Raw genomic sequence first — 26,320 nt, 5'->3', positions numbered from 1 at the left:
ACATACTGCTTTTTTGCATGCATTTAACTAACAAACCCTCAGGAAAATATTCAGAGAAAAATGTCTTGTGTAATATTGGTATAATGCTACTACCAAACTAATTCTGCTTCCGTGATACCTGTAAAATGGAACATTTTCAAAGGTTCCATGCAACTACAGTTCTTGCTAAAGCTACTTCTGCCTGTCAAACCAGTTAACTTGTTTGCAGAGTATTTTTTTATTATTCCAAAAGCTAGTCAAGTAATACCTAATATGCACTTTGTGAAATTTCATTTGCAATCAAATTGCAAAGACTCTCTGGAGTTTATCATTTAAGATCTAAAATGGTTGTGCTTTCTTCGTATCAGTAATAATTTTTAAATAACTGAGAGCACTTGAAAAATTGAAGGAATACACTTCAGTGCTTGACTTTCTTACACCTCATACACAGTCAAACTGTTCCTTTGGAACAAAAGATGCAACTACTCCAAAGCAGATATTCTGGCATAGCTGGATATTTTATGGCAAAGTTATAAAGAGCTTGCAAATGCCATGAATTTCAGAAGTAGGTGATGTGTACATCCATCTGTGCATCTGCTACTAACTTTGAGTTCATACCTTCTGACATACATTTCACTTTTAAAAGCATTTAACAGGACCCAAGTTTTATCTACCATTTTCCAGGTGTACTTCCTTTTTAACCAAATTTTCCTGTCTCATCCTTGGCTATCACGTTCAAAAAAGATGTGGTTCACAACTTTCCACCTCCAATACAAATTTTTCATATATTTGCATATTTAGAAAAATCTTAGAAGAAATGCATTTCTGTTTATAATTCACTATAGCCTCTCCTGTTTGGACAGCATTTTACATACATTACAGGTGAAAGATGATCTATAATTGGTCTTGTAAACAACCAGGGCCAGCACAACATAAGAAACAGGAGTGCAAGCATGACTGCTGGTGCCTCTTTTTCTCTACAATGGCCTCAAAGTTAGACTGATGGCTCTCTGGGCTTTTTGCCAAAACTGCACACCAGATTAAAATAGAAAGAAGGGAAATAGGCAACCTGGGGTCCAAAATTTAATTCTGACCTTATGTATAAGCTCTATGGGAGGCTTGGGCAAAGCAAAATGTTAATCTACCATATAAGGGAGGCACAAGAAAACTAGGAAAAAAACTTAAGAGAAAAAAGAACGTATAAAATCGCTTCTCTATCGTGTCCACATTTTGGTATTTTGAAACCGTCGATCTTGAAAAATAATCAAATCTTCATGTATAAACATTATGTTATTCTCAAAAAGTAATTATTTAATGTGCATTTTAGTTATATGTGCACAGCCCACTTTCTTTCAGCATGAGACAAACTATATTTTTTGTGGCATTAACCCACGTTATTCAAACCATGGACATTTCTGTTTCATAAATTTGCGGGTTTATGGATCTCATTAACTATGAAATATGGATAGCATATCAGAAAGCAGATTTGAAAGTTAAGGCTGAAAAGAACTCTTCATCCTATGAGAAGAGCAGGGTCTATTTGCATTTTCTCTCATACTTCACAGTGGAAGTTAAGTTTTCTTCTGCTAAAACGTATTTGCTAATGGACTCCCTTGCAGAAACAGAGCAATTTTTTTTAATCAAATCAGTTCTTCACAGAACTGTTTAGAAGGAGTAAACACTGTTTCTACATTTAAAATAATAATACAGTGTTAAGTCCAAAATTGCAAATGAGCAAACATTTTCATAAAATTTGGCAGATGCTATGTTTAACACAACTTCCTTGAAAGCTCTGTTATTGTTTCTAGGGATCATATTTGACTTTTCAGCAGAGAAGAAAAAGTTGAACTCTGTTCCTGTTCTCCTACTATAAACCCCATATATTAATGACCTACATACTAGTGTAATTAATTTCACTTGGCTTCTCCACTAATTTTAAACACAAATACCTAGAAAATTAAGCTACTGAATACCTATTGATAACTTACCTACTATGTATTAAAATAACTTAATAGCATAACTCAATTTTGTAAAACTATTAAATGAACATAGTAATGAGTAAAGTCAGTTTAAGCTATTCTGAAATGGAATCTTGAAAATAAGATACTTGAATTACAATACTCAGTATGCTTGCTTTATTGATCATTATTTTTGGAATATTCATATAAGATATTCTATTAGTTCAGTCTCCTGCCTTTCCAAGAGAAAATTCATAGGACATTAAGTTCATCTACATACCACATTTCATAAGCACGGAAATGAGAAACAGTCCATTTTTTACTCTTCCTGTAAAGTGAGATTAACCACATACAAATCTTGAAATTGATCGTGGTGCTACCAAAAAAATTACAGGTGGCTTATATATGAAGCAAAAAAAGTACTTTTATGGCAATTAATACAACATAACATCCTCTCTTGATACAGCTTGACCAGGTAGAGATACACAACAAACTGAGAAACAGCAACTATTTTCCACTGGGAGATCCAAATATTAAAGCACAGGAAGGGAGGTTAACTGGAAGGTAACGGGAAAATTTTGGAACTGTTACTCACCTATTCACAGCCCTGGAAAGGAAAGAAGCCAAAAATCTTTCCTCACTATTCTCTTCAGATGGATTTATTATGGCTCAAACTACTAACAAAGGCACTACCGAGAATTTCAATAGAATAAGATAAATAAGTGCTCTACAAAATACTCTTGTATAATAAGATATGCAAGAACTATTTAGATGGTTCTACTGCAATAACTATCAGGGAACCTGCTTTTCCACATGTGGATTCAAGAAGATAGGAAAGGGGAAAAAAAAAAAACCAAACAGATTTGCACAGAGTAAATAAACATTTTAAAATTAACTCCTGAATAAGTACAGAATAGTGTGATCCAAAAAGTCTTCACTACAGTGGGCCACAATGTAACAAGACTTTTTTTTCTGCTTAGGTTTATGTTATGTTTATGTCCTCCCACAAGTAGTAATACTAAACTTTATTTAATGTAGTGACTTTCATACAACTTATGTACCAAAACACTATCCCCCCCAGGAAAAAAGAATGAGGCAATGTTGCAAAACAGGATTCACCATTACAAATTTTCCATCAGCTGGAAGTCTGGAAGCCAAGCCAGGAAGAAATCTGAGACTAATTCGCTCACTCTAGGACTGCAACCACTAGAATCCATCCTTTCTGTTCTATTTTTTCTAATGTGATTAACAAATTTAAGTATTGACAGGAACTGTAGCACATTAAAAGCCTATGTATTTACCATGAGCCTCAGCAGTTCCTGTATCTGAAAAAATTTCCCCCAAAAATATTTATGTTCGTGGTAACTTTGGGATTTTATGGTACTCAATTATTCCAGTCCATACCTGCAAACCTGCCAGTTGAGCAGCTGACTTCCCCTTGAGGCAGAGAATGACTGCCACAAATGCATTTAAGTCCTCCAGAGAGAGGCTACTGACCTAAAATAGATGAAAAAACAACACGTTATCTGAAGAGGAACTTTCTGTAAATTGGCTTCTCTTGCTCAAGACCATTAAACTTAAATCAATGACCTCATGAAGTTATGACCACCATGAATGCATCATCTAGGAAAAGATACTTAAAGGGAAAAAGATACTTTCAGAACCTGAATGAAGTGCATACCCCAATACCCGTGTATAGTGTATATACATGAATTTTCACACACCAAATAAAATGCCTACCCTTCACATATTCCCTTTTCCTCTTCCCTTGTTGTTTCTTAATAACAGGAAATTTCTTCATGTCCATGACACTAAGCATAGTAACAAAAACAACTAGATTTATAAAAATATAAATTGCTTTATATTCAAGACCTAGAATAAAAATCCACCTCAGTGAGCCACAGATATGATGACCATTAGGATTTCTTTCAAATGTGTTGGAAACTTTAAAAACAATCTAAAATACTTTAACTGCCTATTTTAAGTTAAATGTCAGGATCTAACAAAACATATTTAGATTCTTTTAGTTTTTTAGGTTACATATGCAAGTGGGACGAACTCAAAACTATAAGAAAACTAAACCTGGGAAAACAAAGGAAAACTTTAAATTTGTGTAACAGTTCACTTCAATATTTCTATTGGAAAAGGGAGAATAGAGGCATTTACTGTTGTGAAAAAGTATTCTGAGATTCTATAGAGGCATATCATCACCTCAGGAGAAAAACAGCACCTCTAGACCAGCTGGGCTGATTCCCTGACAGTACCAGTCCAGTTCTGATCAATTGCTTCCTCTTGTAAGAGCACTACAGATTACACATGGGCACCAAGACCAACTATGTTACAAATGCTGAGACTATAAAGGGAGCTCTAAGTGAGATCCATCAAGCATTACAATTCTTTATCAATTGGAATTTGAGGGAAGGTTTCTCCTGCAAAGTGTGGAAATGTGCACTTGTGAGCTTACAGTACAGTTAAAAGGCTGCCTAAAACTCTGCATTGCCTTTCTTTTAACAGCTTGATTTTCAGGGAATGTTGTGTATATCCCATTTCAATCCGTTAAGAGTTTCTATTAAGACTACTAAAAATCAAAAAGTGACAGAAAAAATGAAGGAGAGAAAAATAATAAAAAAATATTGTTGTAAACCAATTAAAAAAAAAAACCCACACTAAGAAGCCATTTATAATTACTTCATTCATTTATTTGCTTAGGAGGAGTAACCCATTCTTTCCTCCTCAAAATAAAGATTATTCAACCACTACTGAGAATTTCTTTTCCCCCCCCCAAATCAGGCCTTGCTCCTTATCCCACTGTAAAATACTTTGCCCTCTATAACTCTATTCAAACTTGCATAAAGCACAAGAATGTGAGGGGTATCTGAAAAGTTTTAAGCTTTCCAAATGCTCCTTGGTATTCATTAACTTCACCTGGCTGCTAAGATCTGATAATGGCCCTACTTTACCCTGTATTTCAAGTCAGGTGTCACCTTTATGTAGACGGCAACAAGAGCCATTTACTAAACCTGCACATTTTATACATTGCAGTAATACAAAAAGTGACTTCTATCTACAAAACAATACTTAATAGTTGCACAATTTTGGCTTAAGAAAAGTAAGTCAAAGATTGCTTGCAAGTACAAGGGCAAGGCAATGCCCCCAATAAAGCAGATCAGCCAAAATGCCTATGAATGTCAAAACGCTTCTTTAGAAAAATATTTTATTTAGTAACTGAACTTGGTGAGTTATCACAGATAACTTCAGATTTCTTCAAAAACTGTAAGAGCTTGAAAAAGAAATTTCCCCTTTCTTTGGAGGCTCCAGAGTTTGGTATTTGAACTCATTCACTCCTTTCCTTAAAGACAGACCTATTGGTTTGTATTTTTTTTTTTTTTTTGCTATTTTTGTTCTTAATTTGGAGGATATTTGAAAAGTACCCTCTCTGAAAAGATTACTCCTCAAATCGACATTTTCTTTATATAGCAAAGATTTGCTTATTGGAAACCTTTTCTCACTTAAAAAAAAATATGCATCTGAATTTTTCATTAAATATTCTCACACATTTTGAGGAAACTAGATGGGTTGGTCAGTATGCCGGTTCCGGTAAAAAACTAAGTTTTAGGTTATATTAAATGATAAGTAACGAAAATTTTAAGAAGTTTATTTCTCCCTCACATGAGCTAAAGGAAATTATGCCAGTCTGCTTCAAGGCAATCTACAATTGCTCAACTTAAGTCATCCTTGGGGTAAAAATCCACTTTCCCTTTCTAATACAAATGTAAGACTGAAGTGTAAAGACGAGACAAGAATTAGGTCACAGTTAGACAAGCATTGTTTTCTCAGCTATAAAACAAATGGAAGCAGTATGGCCAGCTCAAAGCACAGCTGCTGACACTCTTGCTCTCATTTTTTCCTCTCAAACACCTCAAGAAAATAAATGGGTAAGATCAGAGAACTAACAAAGTTTAGAAGAACTCAGCAACGAAAAATATTTTAATCCAAATCAACTCCCTAGTCTGGTTCACAGAGCAGATCGTAGCAGTGCAACTCAGAGGGCAGAAGAGAATCAGGAAAATGAGACAGGTGTTAAGAAAAGGGCACTGCCATGAAAAACCTTCCATCAGATGAAGCCCTTTGCATGATCTCTCTGTTATGGTTCTTTTTGAAAACACGAGCTGCAAAACTGTTTTCGTCTCTGTTCTTAACATCAGCCATTGGATAATAAGTTCTGAAAACCATATCCCCTAACATTTTGTTAATATGCTGTGATCAAGGCCTAGTAAATCCTCATTTCTGTAGGTGTTGTGTTACTCTTCTTCTTAATACCACTAAAGAAACACTTCTCAAATAATTTAGTAATCATGCTATGAAAGGGCGCACAATAGATTAATGAAATAGCACCATGAAACAGTGAAAATAGATAGATAATGAAACAGGGATTTCATATCCAAATATGAAAAACACTTAGAGTTTGTTTAAAGCTAAGTACATGATATATATCTTGCTGAATTGAAACCACAAGGCATAAAATGATGTTTACTGGGTTTCATTTTCAAAAAACTTTCCATTTATACTCTGCTTTACAAAAATTAAAGAAAAAAAAGACCAATATTGATAATTTGTATAATTCCCATACGTACTGGGAATTATCAATGTGTAATCTAAGTTTGAACAATTACATATGAAGCAAAAAGAAAGGAAAAGTTAGAGAGAACTTGTTTTCATGTATCACACACCAGTATAAATCTGTTATTGAGGAAAGCAGCAAACCAAAAGACAAAATGTAGTTCAGTGTAAGCAAAAATGCAACAGAGCTTATCAGATTAGATAAAGGCATTATAATTTCCTCTTCCTTAGAGAGGAAAATCTGCATCCGAGATCAGCATTCTAAAGGCGGCAAGTACAGACAATATATTAAATACCTATGAGAAATGTAAATAATGAAGCAATACTGTATTTAATCTTGTGTTCCTTTTTATTACAATTAAGGTAGACTGCAGGCTGCCAAATGTTTGGAATTATAACAGAACTGCTACCTAATGATCACCTATTACTCAGAATTTAATGAGAAGAGCCGTATCCTCAGTTCTGGCTTGAAACTGAATAGACTGACAAGACGGTGTGAAAAAGTAGTGAGAGCTGACTAAATATTTATATTGTCTGTTTGCACAGCCTGCATAGTCACCTGAGGGAATGTCTTCTTTGACAACACAAAGGAAACACAAAAAGAGAAGCTTTAATTTGCAAACAGGTCCCCAAAAGTGGGGGGAAATCCCTCAGTTTACACGCTATTAAACTGCCCAAGGGGTTTTGTCATGGGTATGTGAGAGTTATGATTAACTACTAAAAAAAACCCAAGTGTTTCTTGAACAGGATGATGCATGTTAAGTACAGTAATTAAAAATACTGTAATGCAGTACTATTGTATTTGATCAACTACGCCTACAGTAAAGATTAAGAGAAAAGTCCAGCACAGGCTAGCAAGAAACCATTTATTAGTCAATCACTTCTCTCAGGGCTGACAGCTGAAGAAAAAGCAACTGTCCCAGTTACCTGCATCATGAGATAGGCCAGCAAGCAGCAGAATGCTGCAACAGGTGCTTCTAGAGCTTGGAGCTCTTCCATTCCATCCTGAAGGTGAAAGCATGCCAGAAATGTACTATACCGCTGCTTTTCCACGTCAGGTCCTTTGGCAAACCACAGTGTTTTCAAATTAGGTGTTCCACCTACAAAAGAAATCCATTCTTTTATCTTGGCAGCAACAAGATAAAACATGCCTACCTCATTGCAATCTGAAAGGAAACAACTGATCTGCTCCTGGCACTTCCAAGGACCACAGAGTTGAAAATAAAATGTATTTTACAAAACTTGGCATTTGAAAAAAAAAAAAAACCAAAAAAAAATTGAGGCCTGTAATTTAAACAAATTGTATGGAATACAGGCATGTTTAAGCAGAGTGGACTGAATTCAACTGTTACAATAGAGACAACTTTGAGACATCAGGCTTTTACCCTTTGCAGGAACAAAGTTTGCCTACAAGCGCGTCCTTCCCCTTGAGGATCCACAGCATTAAATGAGGTTAGCTTCATCATAAAATAGTGATTTAGCAGAAAACAACTATATCTGTTTCTTCTCTCTCTCTCTCAGAACTAGTGTATCAGGGGTCCTTGAAGGATCCACACATTGCCTCCCTTATAATCACCTGTTTTAATGAACAAACTGGTCACCTATGCCATTTGTTGGCAAACACGTTCTCCACAGAACACTGTGTTGGTATGACTCCTCTGCAGTAGGTTCCCCTTTGGGAACAAAAATCAAGGCTTTCTAGTATTTTGCACTCCCTAGGCTACTGTATGAAACACTGTTGCAAACTCACACAAAAGAACTGCCGTCAGTTATGTATAATGTATCTTTCCAGACTTTCTATAGTATCATTCACTCTGGTCTCTAAATCCTTAATATTTACCCCATGTTGCCATCTCCTAGACTGTGACACGTGTGAACTAATGTAAAATTTGCTCCCCAATTAAATTACGTTTAATCCATTATCAAAATAAACACTAATGCATGTGAAATAACAGAACAGCTAACTGGTTATGCCTAAGAATCCCAATTAAAGACAGAATCCTCCCATAAAGTACTGCTGCTTCTGTAGTTAAATAGAACGAGGTGTGAATTTTAAATGTGGACTAATTAAGCTACATTTGGTAACACCTTTTCTTTTTTGTGTGACATGCAGCAGCTGTAGCCCAGTTAGGAACACTTGGTGATAATAAATGGTTAAAGTGACAAGGTGCTGAAATCTACATAGACAATGTTTATTTAACCAAGAAAGCCCATTAACCAAATGGTACTAACTCTTTGGAGAGTTTTCTTTCTTCATCTCCCTGATGGATGTTTCTTTTACTATTTTTAAGACTAACTCCCATCAAAAGTTTTAACCATGTAAAGAACTACCATCATACAATCTGTAAGTTTCTAACCTTATTTTGTAGGGAAATATATATATTAAGAAAAAATATCAGTTGCTTGATTGGAGTTAGAAATGCAGGTTAGTGATAACACAAATACTGGCAGTAAGCGGGCCAGTACAGACAGCACAATAAGACTCAGATTACTGGTTTTGGTACTGGTAATTGCTGCCTTAAGAAAAAAACAGAACAGCAGAGACTGACCTCCAGGAAGAAAAGCAATGATAACATGCATAAAACCAAAACAAATCCAACTTTTTCTACCAAGGCTAAGCAACTTTAATGTGTGAGATGATTTTTACACGGGTAAACTCAAATAGTTTTGGTGGTTTCTGCTTTCTAGAAGGTTCTCAATCAGCTGCATATGAACAGATACACCAAGAATCAGTTAAAGGAAAGTACTCTTTCCATCTGTACAGTTTTTTTAAAAATGAATTGCATCCAGGGGTATACCTAATAATAGAAATCCTTCTTTCTTCAGAGTAAAACCATGAACTACATCAATAATCAAGATTACATATCTATATTGAGAGAGCTCAACAAAAAATTCAAGACATCTCTTCCATAAACAGTTTCTTACACTTTCAGAAACAACATCTACTTGCGCCTGGGAAAAAGGAGGTACTGATGAATTATGAGTTATTCACTCTGGGAAAGAAAACTTGACGCTATCTCCCTGTGAAACATACCAAAAGTGTTATTTTTCTGAAAGGACCTCTTCTACAAGTAATTAAATTCCATGTAATAGCGAAAATGGAGCCATTATATTAACCCTTAAATTAAAGTAAAATAAAGAAACAAATACACTGAAGTTTAATGACTCTCCCATCATGCGTGCAATCAACAACAGACACCTAAGATTTATGTACAGTAGACCCCCAAAACTGTTCTCTGCTCTCGTTAGTCCTAACTACATACTTTACAGCAACTAGGAAACTTTCCTCCAAGAAAGAAGTTTACTTGGATAGGGAGGAGAAATATTTTACTTTCTGAATACATCTAAATATTTGCTAAATTAACCTACAAAAACCCCAAAACTGAGTAACAAAAGGGAAACACAACAAAACATACTTAGATATATATATATAAACTGATAAATCTTCACTGTGAATATTTGTCATGGGAAAATTATCTATCCTACTGGGGTCACAGGAATCCTATGAATTAGAGAGATACTCAAACGCTGCATATGCTTACGGTTGTTCTCAACATGCACAAAACTGTGAAAACTGTATTCAATACTATGTAAACTATAGTCCTTCGGAACTCCAAGAAGAGGAGCACCACAAAGAGCTCCATGGAGGTCTTGCCTAAGCACAAAAATGGACAACCAACAAGTTAAGAGAAAAAACATTGATTGAATTATTTTTTTCCATTTGTTTGAACTTCAGTAACTGATTTATGAATCTGCAATGCATGCAAAAGTTGTGGAATGCATTAATACTATGACATTACAGAATCACAGAATGGTAGGGCTTAGAAGGAACTTTCAGAGATCATCTAGTCCAACCCCCCTGCCAAAGCAGGTTCACCTAGAGCAGGCTGGACAAGAACACATCCAGGAAATCCTCCACAACCTCTTTGGGTAGCCTGTACCAGTGCTCTGTAACCCTCAAAGTAAAGAACTTTTTCCTTGTGTTCAGACAGAATTCCCTGTGTTCCAGTTTTTGCTTGTTGCCTCTTGTCCTGTCGCTGGGCACTACTGAAAAGAATCTGGCCCTATCTTCTTGACACCCGCCCTTTAGATATTTATAAGCATTGATGAGATCCCCTCTCAGTCTTCTCTTCTCCAAGCTAAACAGACCCAGGTCTCTCAGCCTTTCCTCATAAGAGAGATGCTCCAGTCCCCTGATCATCTTCACAGCCCTCCACTGGACCCTTTCCAGTAGTTCCCTTTCTTGAACTGGGGAGCCCAGAACTGGACACAGTACTCTAGATGTGGCCTCACTGGGGCAGAGTAGAGGGGGAGGATAATTTCCCTTGACCTGCTGGCCATGCTCTTTTTAATGCACTCCAGGATACCACTGGCCTTCTTGCCTTCATTGCTGGCTCATGGTCAACTTGTTGTTCACCAGGACTCCCAGGTCCCTGTCTGCAGAGCTGCTTTCCAGCATGTCAGTCCCTAACCTGTACTGGTGTATGGGGTTATTCCTCCCCAGGTACAGGACCCTACACTTGTCCTTGTTGAACTTCATTAGGTTCCTCTCTGCCTAACTCTGAATATTGTGGAACAGCTTACACAAAGATGATCCTCACATTCATGCCAACTTAAAACATGTCATCATTGTGTATATAGATGTAAATGTATAATATTAACTGTTCATATATCTCTGAAGCAATGACTATAGAAATTTCACTTTATAGCACCAGTAACAGAACTTTAACACTTCAACATTTTACTTGCTTGTGTAATACTGAGCAATAAAAATAAGTATAAAAATGCACTTGCTAGGAACGCTCAACGTTAACTTGTCAACAACTGTGGCCAATTTTAAAGAGGCCGTAAACTCAAATGCCAATTAAATCTGACCATTAAAGAAGCATTCCAGAAACAGCATTTTGAACATAATTGTAATCATGACATATTCCTGTAAGATGCAACGACTAGAATACCGAAAGTACACCCAAACTCCTGTGGTATGAAGCTACAATATCTTACACATTTTCAGAAATAAAATTAAAAGCAGAATCCATACATTTCCAGTAAAGACTTTAAAATTTCCCTCGTTCCATACAAACGGCACACACATCAAATAGATCAGCTATGTTCACAAGACATAGATGTCAAACAGTATTTTCTTGGATCACAGATCTTGTAACAAAATTCATTTCTCAGACACACTTTTTATCAATTTAAGTGCTGCTCTGTCAATGTCTGGGAAACATCATGATCACATTCATTCAACTGAAAGGAAACATTCCAGAAGGGAGAAAGAGAGACAGAGAATGCGAGCAAGTGCAGATGCTAATTCAGAAGACTGTCTCTCAAGAATACATATACATAAAATATAGTGTATTTTAAATATGTTTTAAGCTATCCTCTTACAGCCTTTAGGATTCTGTATTTCATTTCTTTAAAAACAGCTAACATTCTATCTGTTACCCACAAGCTTTTCAGACGCATGAAAATTCTGTTGTTTTATACACCCACCAAAAAAAAAAATCAGTGGGAATTCTATTTTATTTTTTTTAATATCAATGCAAAATTTGAAATATTTACGGTTATGTGCATTACAGTTCAAAGTTCATATCAAGTGTTCTTTCTTCAGACTTTTTAATCTAAACCAAATTCAAGAGTCAGGATTTCCCATATATTCTCAGTACACTTCTAAAGTAGTTGTGACGAGGTTATCAGCTTTTCAAAAAAAGATAAAGAATCTTCCCAGATTAATTGCACCTGCGATTTTTCAAATAGTTTCTGGTAAGGTTCTTTCTCTTTTTTGAGTAGCCTGATCTTGATTGACAGCTTTGAACTTTAACTTCCTATAACAACTTCTTTAAATTTAGCTCTAAATATGATCCCTGTCTGAAAAATGTGATGCGCTGTTGAGAACCTTATTTGGCGAATTAGAAAGTCATGCTGTGGAAAATAAAAGATGCATGAGCGAATGTAAGGCATACAAATATGGACTGCAAAAATTTTAGAAAAATATTTGTTCGCTGAAGGAATGACAACAGAGCACTAAAAATAAACACTAGAAGTCCTCCTCCCCCTTTTTAATAGCCTGCCTGAACAGCCTTTCATTACTGAGTTAGTAAAGATTATGGCTGAGAAGATGCTGTTTTTATAAACTCCTCTTGTGCAGTTGCTATAAACAAAAACACAGTGATTTAAAATCCTGTTTATCCTCAACATGAAGGTGGGTTCTATGTGTAGCATGTTTGCAGAGCAGTAGAACCAGAGTACCTGAGATTAAGTGGGTTCCTCTCCAAAAAGGGAGGAAAGCACTATACTATCTGGGAAGGAAAATGTCAAAACAATAAATACAGCATATTTGCCATGCAAACCGAAATGTAACTACACAGGTATGGTTTATAATTCATTGAGTTTTGTTTGCTTGTTTTACAAATGCATGTTCCCAGACCATTGTATGCTGAAATAAACCAGTTGTACAGATCGATCAATTTTTACCCTGCATACTCATATCCATTTGGAAAATTTCACAGCAATTTCATGCTATCATCAAGTCAATCAGACAATCACTCTTCTAATATTGTATCAGGGGTACTGGACAGTGAAACTACTGTATATCAAATGAAACCTTGTTTGTACTTTGTCTACATAACTAATTTCTTTCCAAACAGTTCTTTTCAAAAGGATTTTGAAAAGGCTGATATCTAAAGAGCAACTGTTTTTCCTTCATCCTTGAATTTGAAGACTCTCATTAAATATATGAGTTTCAAATATGAAGATAAACATATAATCTTAGGATATCTTAAAAGAAAATTTACTTTAACCCTACTAAATTAAAAACAAGTGGATTCTAAAGTGATCCCTAACAAAACAAAAAAACAAAACAAAAAAAAAAACCCAAACAAAAAAACATAAGAAAAGAAAAAGGTGCATGCATTTCAACTTCTGAATCTGGGCTTAGACTTGATCCCAACAAGGACTACTACAGAAAGCTGAAAGCTCTGGGTACTGAGTGAAGAAGCACTGGTAATTACTCTCAAAAAGTCAAGCAGATAATAATTTTTCTTAATAAGTTATCAATGGTATTGTCTACCAATAGAACTAAGTCATTTCATATGAAAGACCAAAAAACCTCTTAGCTCCTGATCTACATGATAGCAGATGCTAAATAGAGAGCGAGCGAGCTGTGAGAGTAAAGATAGAGGGGTTATGACTACAATAGCATGGACAAATGAACAATTAGAACAATTTTCCCTCTGAAATAACAAAATTGATACAGTACTGTTACTTCCTATCTTAAACTTGTATCGCATGATACAATTTAGTGATAAAAAGATGAGTGACATATACAGTGCCCAATCTTTTCACTAAAGTGTATGATACCTCCTTGTAAATGTAACACATCCCTTGTAACACTAATTTCACCAGAAGTGTTCATGAATGTGTCCTTTACCAAAGGGAAGAAGATAAAATACACACAAAACACTTGATGCTTAAGACAGTAGAAACAGCTTCACAGAAACAGATAGTCTAATTATTTTTTATTGAAAGCTGGATTCTCTTTTTGGGTTGTCACAGGTGATCTAAAAATGGTCCCTTTTTATACTCTCTGCCAGTCTTGTTAACACATTCTCTCAAACAGCTTAATAGGAGAATTTTAATATGGCCCTACACACCACTTGTCCTGGCCTCAGAGCAGTATTTAGAACCTCTAAGAAATTGTTTGCATTTTAGAACTTATGCTTGAATTAGCACTATGTTTAACAAGACATAGTAACAACATGTAGCACAAAGCTGAATCCTATTATAATTACACAGGGTAATTAAAAGCAATTACAGGCATGCAGCATTTCTACTTTAGCTCCTTGTTCTCTGCAGTCATGTTGGATTCCATATCAAATATGTGATGATGGATTGTCTAACCTGATTTTAGCCATGCCATTATTTCAGTTCAGATTTAAACACATTTTTATTTTACCTGGAACAGAAGGTTGTATAGGTTGTATCAGCTCCGGCTGCTGGAGAGGATTGCCAAAATAGACAAACCACTCTTTTACCACAGGATAGGCTCCACCTGAAAAAGACAGAATTGCATCAGTAAGTCAAATGCAAGTATTGACAGTAGCGTAAGAGTTGGAAGCAGTAGTGATCAGGATTTTAAAGTAATAGAAGGCACTTCATAATGACTTGTTTGCTCAGCTTCTCTAAAAACAAACCAAGAAAAATTAGTTTTAGTATCTTTATGACAAATCATCAGCACAAATGAAGAGAGTTTGAATTATGTACTATAAACATGAGTTTGGAGTTGGGAACTGCAGCCAAAAAAGTAAGTACAAGAGCCTGTGGAAAGCATTTTAAAATGGCTCTCAGCCAATTTTAGGCCTTCCCATTCCAAGGCAGTTCAGGAAGCTGTGGAGGCATCTGGCATAGCTTAGGGACCTACATGAGCTACCTCAGTCTCTCTGGGCTGTCACACTGGCAGTCCTTAATATGATTCTCCTCCCAACTTGCCCTGACATTTCCTGTGTCAGGGTTTGAGACAAAATCTTTATAAGGAGGCCTTGATGGCTATTTGAAAGCTGACGGCAATGGAGTCATCCCACCATCAGATGCAGAGCTTTTACAGCCCATTGTTCCAGACCTTTTATCTGGTATAAAGGGATTGTTTATGCATAATAGCTCAAGTGGCTTCCTACCCTCTAACCTCAACTCTGCCCCGCCCCCCAGTAAAGAGTAAGGTGCCTCTTAAATTAAAAACTCCACTACTTTAGTTGTGCATCTAACTGCTTGATGCTTTAAAATAAAAAAAAAAAAAACCACCTCAAAAATGCAAATATCCTCAGGAAAAACTCAAGCATTTAAGAATTTTTGCAATGCAGTCTATCCGATTTCCAATAATCGCCTCATAATTATTCCAACGCAAGTCTTAAAAAAAACCCAACAACCCTGAATTATTGTTATAAATGGTGCTTCTGAATTCCGTCCAGATTTTGCTTATGGTAACCATGTCATATTGCCCTAAATTTCCACCCTCTGCAGTGTGGTAAACAGTATGAAGTAAACAGATTTAGCTAGTCCTCAGCACTTGGAATAGTGTTTGCAAATCTTTTCCAGGCAAATCTCAAAGCTTTTTTTCCCTTACTTTGTCCCTTTCCAGATTCACAGAATTGCATCTCTAATTCCTTCCAGCTCTCACCCAGTTCTGGAGCCACTGTTCTTGAAAATTCCTGCCTTTTATCATCAATTCCAATCACCTTGCACTTTACTGCACAAGTATTTCTGATGCCACATTATGAACCCTAATCAAAAACTCCACCTAGCTTAAAACAAATCAAACAGATCTCTCCAATGCTTTCCTTCCCTTCTCTACACTACCCAAAAAAGTATGTGATCAGGAAATTAATGTGACCATTCATAGCTCAACGTTGCAAACAACTGTTGGCATGAATGAACGAGTAGTGTGCTATGGTGTAAGGGCAGAAATTCCTGAGATGGAGTTCTAGTGTCAGGGATAAGAGAGGGGGAGAAGAACATAACAAAATCTGTTTTACAGCCCTGCTGCTTCTTCCTTCTCCCCATGAAGATGAGGGACTGAAGAACCAACAGCTGGACTATGAGAGACAGCATTACACCTGGCTTGCCATGCTTCACTATACAAAAACAGATGACATTAAGAAAAAAATGAAAAATGCCTGTACTACGGGGAAAAAAAACCCACCACCTTAAACTGCACATTCCGGTAGATGAATAGTCTCACGTCTTGATTATAAATCATTCCTATGATAATGCTATTTCATGAACAAACCCCTACAATTTAATATCCCAAAGTCACTTTCAGAGAGATTCTGATGCTTTAGCATTCTGTTTTAAGATTTATTATGTAAAATACTCTGCTTTATTCAATCCATTGAGCTCAGCCTCCCAAATTTTAGCCTGGCTCCTTAAGGAAGCAAGCCTAATACAATTAGGACATCTGTCCTATAATTAATTCAGGGATGCACTGCTGTTTCAACTAAACCTGACAGAGAAGAGACTTCAAATGTATTAAGTTCCTAAACATTTGTGAAACTGGTGACTCAGCTGACAGAAGGATCCTATTAGGGTACCGACTGAAAGGCAGGAAAGTCAAGTTACCTGTTGTATCCAAACATCAAATTCATTCATCCAAATTTGATGGCAAATCAATACACAAGTAGCTATGGAAGAGCTAGAGCTGAATAAAATGGTAGATGGGATATGGGGAGAGCAGTAGACAATAGGGAACATACTTGAAAACACCATATATTGCAGGCGGGATTTGTCAAGGACACGGGCAGAAGTTAAGAGAATGCTAGGAAGGAAGATGGAAATATAAAAGCTTTGCTGAGGGGAAGCTGGTGGGGAGAGTCACCCTTTCCAAGTTCCACAATTCACAAGTTATAAAAATGTCACTTGATTCCAAATGCCAGTGAAAGACTACCTTTGCATCACCCATAAAGCTCAAGCACAGTAAAAAGAGAAGTCAACAGGAAACCTCTAGTTTTGTTCTTTTAATCTATGTGAATGTTAGTACAGGATGTAGTACCACATCAGTGCTTTTCACTATTATAATCCATTAGTAACAAAAGTACATGGCTATTCACATAAGTAGCCAAACAAATATAGCTGAAAGCAATGTCCTGCAAACTGACAGCACATTAACACATCAAGAACAAAATGGAGACATGGTTACTAAATGCCAACCCCCCTTGCACGGAAATAGCTCTGGAAAAAAACAGTAACTTTTCAAACTCTTTTCCCCACAATGCACACACAGAATATCATCAGTGAAATTCAAAACACAGCAGTTCCTTTGTTTCAATAGATTCTGAACAACCTGTGGAACAACCTGAACAACCCAGGCAGCCTAAGGAAAATTTCAACTATGTCCAAAACAACAAAACACGAGACAGTTGGAAATGCTGTTATGTGTGCTCCTCTATGCCTGCAACAATGCCAGCCCTCCTGAGTGGTCACTGGTGATAACTGGCAAAAATTCTGCTAATGGACTTTTTTTTTTCTGACAGTGTCAAAGCGAGGGTCAGTCTGGCCTGCTAATGTTAGAACTGGGAGTGACGCCAGGACTTCCAGAAGCTGGCCACAGGCTTAGGCTACATTACACAACCTCCTAATTGGCAACAATCATGCAGGTGCAGGTATTTCCACGGACTGTGCTAGTGCCAAAACCTGCCGGCTTTGTTCTGAAATCTTTGCACACAAAAGAGAGTTTGGCTGGCCTATCAAGGTGCATTACTGTTATTTTCCCCTCCTTCTTGAATTTTTCCAATAGCACTGTTTTTCTAGGAAAGGGGCTAAAAGTTTACAATTTATACATCACTACAGGCAATACTCCACTTAATGATCAGAAACAGCTCAATTAATTATAAAGATACTTTTAAAATACACAGGCAACAAATGCCAGGTTATCAGGATCACCATCAACCCCCTATTTATTTTTGTAGGGTCAAAAATAAGGCTGTGATTCTAGTAACATTTCATGAGTAAAGGTACGCACATGCTTACCATACACCAAGCTATGCCAAAGGCTTCATGAGCTTTCGGCAGCGCTGCAAACTTTTACAGGTACCCATCGATTTGCTCATTCCCACTCCCTGCCATTCCCTCGGGCTGTTTCACCACAGCTGTTTGTGGCTACACAAAGAGTCAGATGGGGAAACAGGATCAGGTTAGTTACCTGACTGCAAAAAAGGGAGGGAAGAGAGAGAGGGGCTATTTTCAGTATCTCCAACTAGGCCACCATGCAGCTGCACAAACTGCTGCACCAGCACAACAGAGAGGTTGCACAGGGACTGAAATGAGTGGCTCTGCAAGAGAATTACTTAAACTGGCACCGACAGCAAAAGAAACGCTGATCACACTGTGGCTTCAGGAAAAGTGGCATGGTCTATGTGGATGATTTCAAAGGACAAAATCCAGCTCCTATGGATTCTTGGGTCTCTTGGGCCCATTAATTCTACATTATACTACAACCTACATACAGTGTAGGTTACTTCTTCCCATCCTACCCCTCACCAAATTACAAAAAGTAGCCAACTTGACCTCATCTGAGCAAAACTGGCATAGGATTCTACTTACTTTGTAAAGAACAAAACTCCCTTGTAAGTCTAGCAGCAAATTCATAAAAAGTAACACTGACATTTACTTATAAAATCCCATACAGTTTCTGATTAATGATCTACGCTCTTGACTTAGAAGCAACTATACACTGAAATAAAATACCAACCCATGAGCTGCTAGGAAGAGACATGGTTAAAGCAGTTGGAGGTAGATACATGCACTAAAAAATCAGATTTAATAAGGGTGCCCATGCAGACACATTCTACCTACCTTTCTGGAAGGGTTAAGGATTGCGGGTGCACTATGATTTACTTTAGAAAATTATCTCTGAAATTTGAAGCATGAACTGAGAACAAATAACACAAGTTACCTCTGGTTTTATTCTAAAATCATTTTCTTAAAAGACCTTTTTCACATCCGAATTCTATTTTCAATAAGATTCTAAATTAATGTTTCTGATTTCAATTCTAATCTTCTTCATTCGAGCACTACAAACACTGTAACACAAATGCAGATCTGCCTACTACCCTGCCATATTGCAGCAACAATTGTTAATTAGAAGTTTTGGTCTGGGTGTTTCTGAAAACATCAATGAATATCCTGCTGCTTAGAGGAACAAACAAAATCCAACCAAGTTATAATTGTCTACAAAACTTAGAGGCAGTAGGCTGAAAAATGAAAAATGACAGATGTGCATGATTACTGCTGAGATTTTTGTTACTCTCTCCAAATGACTACGTAAACTCTGATTCAGTTTTTCCTATTTTTTTTCCTATTATGGCACAGCTTCAACCTCTAGTTGCTGAAGGAAGTCAAGTACTTAATTACCTTTCTGTGCCTTTCTAAGCACATAGTTTGAATATTAGGTCTGATGGCGGTGCACTTTCATCAGTACAGTGATTACCACGGAAAAATCAACATATTAAAAAGAATAAAAGTTCAGTACATTTTTAACTTTCAACTCACTGCCTAGAAGACATTGTAGCTAAAGATAACATTTAACAAATGCGAGTCTTTAGAACACAGAATTTGTCCAAGGATGTGAATAAAGAATTACCTGTTTTAAAGGAGAAGAATGGAAGCATAGATACATATACCTGCTACAGAATCTATTTACACCACTGGATAAAGAAATGATATTTTCTTGCACTTTGATGAAAGAACTAATGACCACTGGCGCGACTACTTGCATTTGTGTTACTACAATAACTGTATTTGACTATCCACTGTTCTTAAAATTGCAGACCTAAAATCAACAGAAGGTAAAACTGTAACAGTGCATTTCTGTTTTGCAGAAGTGTATTACAACTCACTAATTCATTGGGAGTTACACTTAGCAAAGTAACATAATGTTTCATATCCTCTCAAACTTTTAGAATCTTCTAAATCTCATTGTTTTGCTCAACCTTTTGATCATTAACAACTTTCACAACTTCCCACTTAACAAGGGAAAAACTCAATTTAAAAAAAAAAAAAAATCTCTTTAAAAGCTCTGAAATTGAACAGCATGTAGAAAAACTGCGATTTCATTGTCACATTTTCTCTTGATTCCTTAAGTACACTTCAGCTGCCCACAGTTTTTATCCTAAATGCCATGCTGATGTAGCCACTGAAACAATGAATTCAAGATTTCATGTTTCAAAATTGAAAGTATACTTGAATAATGGTGTAAGTAGTTTAATCCTTACCTTTTCCAGATTCCAACAAGACAGAATAAATATGCTGACGAGCAGGACGGTAGATAAGTGCCTGTCCAGGAATCTCTGTATCACATTCATCTTCCAAAGAGTTGCTGCACTCAGTCTCTCCACTACTCAGGATATTGAAGATTGTATAATTTTCAGATCGGATATGCTGTTCTTTAGCTAACTGTTTGTTCAAAGAAGGAAGAAAGCATTATCTCCAAAATTAAAAAAGATCAAAAAGTAACAAAATGTATTCATTGTTTGAGGAAATGGCACTTTCTCTATCAGTGGAAATAGAGGGAATGGCCAGGGAGGGAACAAGTGGCTGTTCAAGTGACAGCAGTACGGTATATTTTTAGACATCTATCTTTTTGTGGACAGGAATCCCCATGAAACCCATCGTTGTATTTTTTAGCTTCTCCTTGAATTCTTAAAACTCAGGGGGTTTAATGACAGTTTTTTAGAGAGTAATTATTCTTAAAATGAATTCTGAATTCAGAAATAGAAAAACAAGCTGCCCTCCTTTAGTCACCTGAAAACATATCTTCTCCCTTTAAATAGCGAGCGTGAAGGCATGACAAAACTCAAACTTCTAATTTTATTGCAAGACGAACTACATAAGACAGCTCCATTTCTTTCCTGAGCTGACTTTATATAGTTTATATTGTGGTGAAATTAGAATACTTAACTTCACCACACTTTTACTTTGCAATAGCTCTTCTTCAAGAAAAGTAATACAATCTACTCTATTGAGGAAAACCAGGTCGGCAGGCTGTTGCTGAAAAGTAGAATCACAGCATCATCCAGGCTGCATATTAACCGTGCACTGGATGCAGACGCATCTGGCTACAAGCAACTTCAGTACCATCAGGGACCACTGGTCTGGAGCAGCTTAGATGCAGAAGGAACAAAGCTGCTCTCAGGCAGCACAGAATTTCAACCAGTAACACTTGTAATCTGGACTGGCCAAGGGCAATGCCTGACAGACTTTCTACTTCACAACATCAGACCAAAACTATGGGAGGTGTTCAAACACCTGAGCAGAGCCAATTATTTCCATGGAGTGACACTAATAATAATTCTGCTGGACTCTCCATGCCGTATGGTGATGAGGCTCTGCATTCCCTACATGTGCCACACTGTCTGTCTTATTTGACTTGTGCCATCCATGCAGCTATCTCAGCCTTTTTCCCTAGAAATTACCAGACCACTTGCCAGAGCCAAATTCACCATTTCTGCAGAATTCCAGTACCTGCAAACCTGGGAACTCAGCAGGTCAAAGCTGCATTCAATCACTGGGTCATTACTGATCAAAACTAATTCTACTGAAATGTCCTACTTCCAGAAGAAATTCTTACATGAGCATAAAATCAATGATAAGCTTCCGTGTACGATGCCAATCAACAGACCATTTTCTTACAGCAATAAATTAATGGTTGCCCTTGAAGAAATACTTCAGTATCCCTAATAAACATAAACAATGTAATCTCTCAAATCTACTTTTGTATCAAACAAAAGCAGAGAGTTAAGTCTTTCTAAGCATGATTTGAATGAAGCATTGAACTGTTTCATACAAACCACTGTCACAGATATAATTTGAAAATACTAGTTTCTTGCACTTTATAAATAAACTACACATCCTATGCATTGAAAAAAAGACAAGCTGATTTCAAAAGTATTGCTGCATTCAATGCCGTATCTTAAAAAAATATTTCTGATTTACATATACAGTCAGCTAGACAATTATGCTCCCCCCTTCCTGAGAGAAGCAGCAACCTGAGTCAACGTCTTCAAGGTTGGAACTGAGCTATGTATGTCATTTACGTGCAGTACAGATTATGTGCAGAAATACATAGGTAAGCAGAAATACATATGGGTTTCAAAACATGAAGCAAAGCACACACATTACATATACAAATATTTAAACACCTGTAACAAAAACAAAGACAAGTTAACATGTCTACAACTTTGACTGTGATTTCCTTGGCCCAGAGACTGGCTTAACATAGGATTTATTCAGCAACAGTGAGGCATTCTTCAGTGGAGTTCCTAAACATTATTATTTTATTACAGCAGTAGCTCAGCATGACGCTAGAGAACTGCAACCCTTCAAATGAAAGATCTAGCCAAGAAATAATGACCACTTGTCATAAAGACTGCGTGGTACATTCTCTTAAGGAGCAAGGATATTACCACTATTGTCCTGGCCATAATCCAACCAAGATAATTACATTCTGGCTAATTTTAACTTGCATTTTAAGCATAAACAATATTTTTCAACACTTTATTAGGATGTAGGGTTGTTTTTTTTAAAATAGCATCATCTATTTAACTACTACAGTCAAATGTGGCATGTATTGGATCTATGTGTGGTTAATTAAAAAAAAAACAAATATATCCGCAGTTTAGCTGAAATGAGCATTGCATAGGTTACAATATAGTTTTTAAATGGCTTAGAGTCTTTTTAGAAAAGGAAAATGTAGATTACAGGATCACTTTAGGGTAATATGAGAAAACAGAAAAATAGTTTTTAAAGAAAAGGCTCAAAATGAATAAGAGATAGAGAAAAAAAACCAAACAAGCTACTCTCTATTTGAAGTCTAACAAATAGGTACCTAACAAAATAGGGAGTAACAGATGGCTAATATAGGGTTTAAAATACAGTACCTCATATAGATTATTTTTTTTACTTAAATCTCAGTGTGTTATCCTAATTGTCATGAATTTACAGAATTGTACTCTGCAGAATTGTACTATTGCATAAACTCTGATGCAAGGTAGCTCAGTTTTCTATTAGCCAGGTAGGGCACACCAGCTAAGATATCCAAAGGTGACCCAATCCGACTGTACCTTTTCTCACCCCCAATACCAGTGCATCTCTGACCATGTGGGAAGCCATAAGTGAAACTTGCTAGTGCAGCCCTTCCTTTTAAGGATTAACAAGATACTTGAAGTGCTTTTGGTTCCATCAGGGACAATGAATCTAAAGGATAATTAACCTGATCCAAAAAACAGGAAATAGAGATTCATAGGAAGCTTCTTCATTTCTTCCACAAGAGCAATTTCAACTTCTGCATTCTTAGCACAGCTCCCTTTAATACCTTGACTGCACGTGCCAGGCACAGCCAAGCAGACCATTAACCAGCTGTAGCTGACCTGTGGGTTCTGAAAGCAAGTCATTACACCATGCGTTACACGGAAAGTACATCTCTATGCCCAGCTATAGGCATATACAGGAGCTGCTCCCCATTATTTGACCTACCTGATGCTTCATAGAGGAACCACTTTTAATTAAACGTGCCCCATCTGCCCTCATCTTGATGCATGTAATAGTCCTAACCATGGCTGTACTTAACAGACAAAAGATTTTGCTCAAGCAAATTTAAATCAATAGGTTTGGTGTACTCATTACCGACTTCCACTAAGTAGTCATAGCAATAGTGACCATTAAGCTTTAAAAAACAAGGTACCTGAAGGATTTCTTTCTCTTGACACATGGCTGTTTGTTCTTGAAGGGAGAACATTCGGCAATTTGTTATGTTGGGAGGAATCCATGGAGACTGCTGCCCAGGCAAAAGATAGGACTGCACTCCTCTGTAAAGTAATGTCTCATCTGATCCCAAAGGTAGCATCTCTTTCAATTGTTTCAGGCTGCTGTATGAGCATGGAAGTTTTGAGATGTAATTTGCTACAGCTAGAATTATGTTTGCTCTTCTGTTGTAGCCGTTATTCTTGTTGGGACTAGTGACTAAACATTTATGCCAAAAGCCTTCCAACAAGCTTTCTGGAATAACATCATTGCCAAGCAAACAAGCAAAGAGAGGGAGGTGTGTCAAACTAAGACCCAATGCACAGCAAAGATCTTCTCGAGAGTACATAAGAGTGACCAGTCTGTCCAAACGGAGCTTCTCAATGGAAAAGTAGGGGCATGTATTATAGATGAGGTAGTCACTGTCTTGCCCGAGAATTCCTATGCAGTTATGTTCCAAACCATATGTGGCCACCTCAAAGTCTGCCTCTTGCAATGTGCATACCGTTTTTTGACCAAGCAACTTTAGTGCAAAACGTGTAAAAGTAGGCAAAGCTGAAGGAACAACAAACATTCCTCTCCCTGGTTGTTTCCTGTGAGTCTTGATAAACTGAAAAATTCTGGCTATTTCCTTGTTATTCTGCAACCTCCGTTTGATCCATTCATCCCTCTTTTTCTCTTCTACCCCTCCATCAAAGTAAAACACCAACTTGATACCAGCTGCCATAAAAGCTTTAATAAAATCCTCTAAAACAGCAAGGTATTCCCGCCACTGTCCACCACATACCCAGTTTTCTGGTGTGTACCAGTATCTAACACAACACATGGCGTCTACTACGATAACAGGTGGGAAATCAGGATGATCGATGCGATGTTTTTCTGCCATTTCTCTCAGATCTACCATTCTGCATACATCGGGGCAAACTCTTGCCACAAATCCCTGCAAACCTCTAATTCCCATGGCTGATCTCCGAAACCCACAGCAGTCTGAAAGAAGAAAAAGAAAAACAGCATTCTAAAATGCAATACTGAGAAAAGTAATAAAATTCTACAATCAAAAAAAAAAAAAGGCAGCTTGGAAACTGAACTGTTATTTTTCTGCTTTTTCTGATAGCTTGTTGTGTAGTCCTAGGCTTCAAACAGTCTGAACCGGTTTTCTTCCCCTCGACAAACTGGATAGAAGTGCCCATCCACTTTGCCTTCCACATCTGCTTTTTCTATCAATGAAAACTGTAAATATCAAAAGGTTTTCACAAATATGACTTTTGCAATTTCAGATTAATAGCATAAAATATAGAAAAGTACACGTTGCTAGAAAAACAAGTATAGACATAATTAAAAGCTTTATAACATCTTAGCTGACCGTGTACAACAGGAATTAATGGCTTGATTTTCACTCTAAAAGTATATGAACGTCTTTAATTGACGTCAGCAGAAAAAAATACTGAATAACTTTGGAAATCAGTCTTGTACCTTGATTGTGCAAACGGCTCAGTTACCATCTGAGTTTATAGACAATAGTCCATTGATATGGCAACAGTTGCAATACCTCGACTTCTGTAACAGTTTTGGTAGTATCAGCTGTGCTTTGAATCAGAAATTCAATCCAATTTACCATCCTGTCATTTGAAGACATAGTTTTCAAGACCTGCTTAAGAATTAGAGGTTTACCTATATTTTGTGAATCTACAAATCTGACCATCATTAATAGTGAACTTAATACACCAAATGGCATTTATAATATGTACCGCAATTTTGAACCAGTCTGTTTTAGAAGACACACATGCAAACATTAGCTAGACATGAAATAATTAAAAATGGAATAAGCCTATTTTCAGTTTAGGAAATAGCAAAAAATTGAAGAAGACAATCTCTGAGTTCCGTGGCAGAACTTTATAGCATACCAAATAAACAAATTTACACGTTCCAGAGACAGTTGTGGGATAAAATTAAAACTGTTGATGACCTCCATTTATATTTCTACAAATCTCAGTGCAAAGAATTTTGGCATAGCCTGTAGGACAGAAGTGCTCCTTCCCCTACTACAGCATCAATTTCCTCTACCTTATCATCATTTTATTTTAAAGGACCCTCTAATGAAAAATTGAGGTAACAAGCTCCATCAAGCTTTTTTTTCTTCTTTATTCTCAGAGAATCTCTTTTATTTTTATTTTACTTGAAAGTCAACCCCCTTCTCAGTTAAACATTGAAGAAATTCACTATGTTTTAATTAAACGAGTACAATTTTTCCTGTTTTTCACACTGCTGATTTCTGACATTTCAGTTACAGACTGTCTCAGGAGTGTTACATCACAATATACAACCTTACGGTCTACAAAAAGAAAAAAAGGAAGCTGAATTCACAAAAGTACTGTGAATGATCAGCTTTTAAAAGTATTCCTGCATTCTCAGAGTTTAAATATCCAATACCCTCCAGATACAGCTTTTGAATACCATCCTCCTTAATCATAGAA

General features: G+C 36.7%; 1 protein-coding gene across 1 annotated transcript in view; it reads right to left on the bottom strand.

Annotated features, from left to right (window-relative positions):
• Positions 1–26,320, bottom strand: part of FAM120B (family with sequence similarity 120 member B) — a 56,651-nt gene that overhangs the window by 28,155 nt on the left and 2,176 nt on the right. Inside the window, exons 2-6 of the mRNA XM_074168686.1 lie at positions 23,788–24,833; positions 20,321–20,501; positions 14,515–14,610; positions 7,485–7,657; positions 3,342–3,434 (exon numbers count right to left, since the gene is read on the bottom strand). Coding sequence (XP_074024787.1) covers positions 3,342–3,434; positions 7,485–7,657; positions 14,515–14,610; positions 20,321–20,501; positions 23,788–24,833 — 1,589 coding nt within the window. The remainder of the gene's footprint in view (positions 1–3,341; positions 3,435–7,484; positions 7,658–14,514; positions 14,611–20,320; positions 20,502–23,787; positions 24,834–26,320) is intronic.

Source organism: Numenius arquata, chromosome 2 (assembly GCF_964106895.1).
Source record: "Numenius arquata chromosome 2, bNumArq3.hap1.1, whole genome shotgun sequence".
Classification (NCBI taxonomy): Eukaryota; Metazoa; Chordata; class Aves; order Charadriiformes; family Scolopacidae; genus Numenius; species Numenius arquata.
The sequence above is the reverse complement of the archived record's forward strand: the minus strand, read 5'-3'. Positions and strand labels throughout refer to the sequence as shown.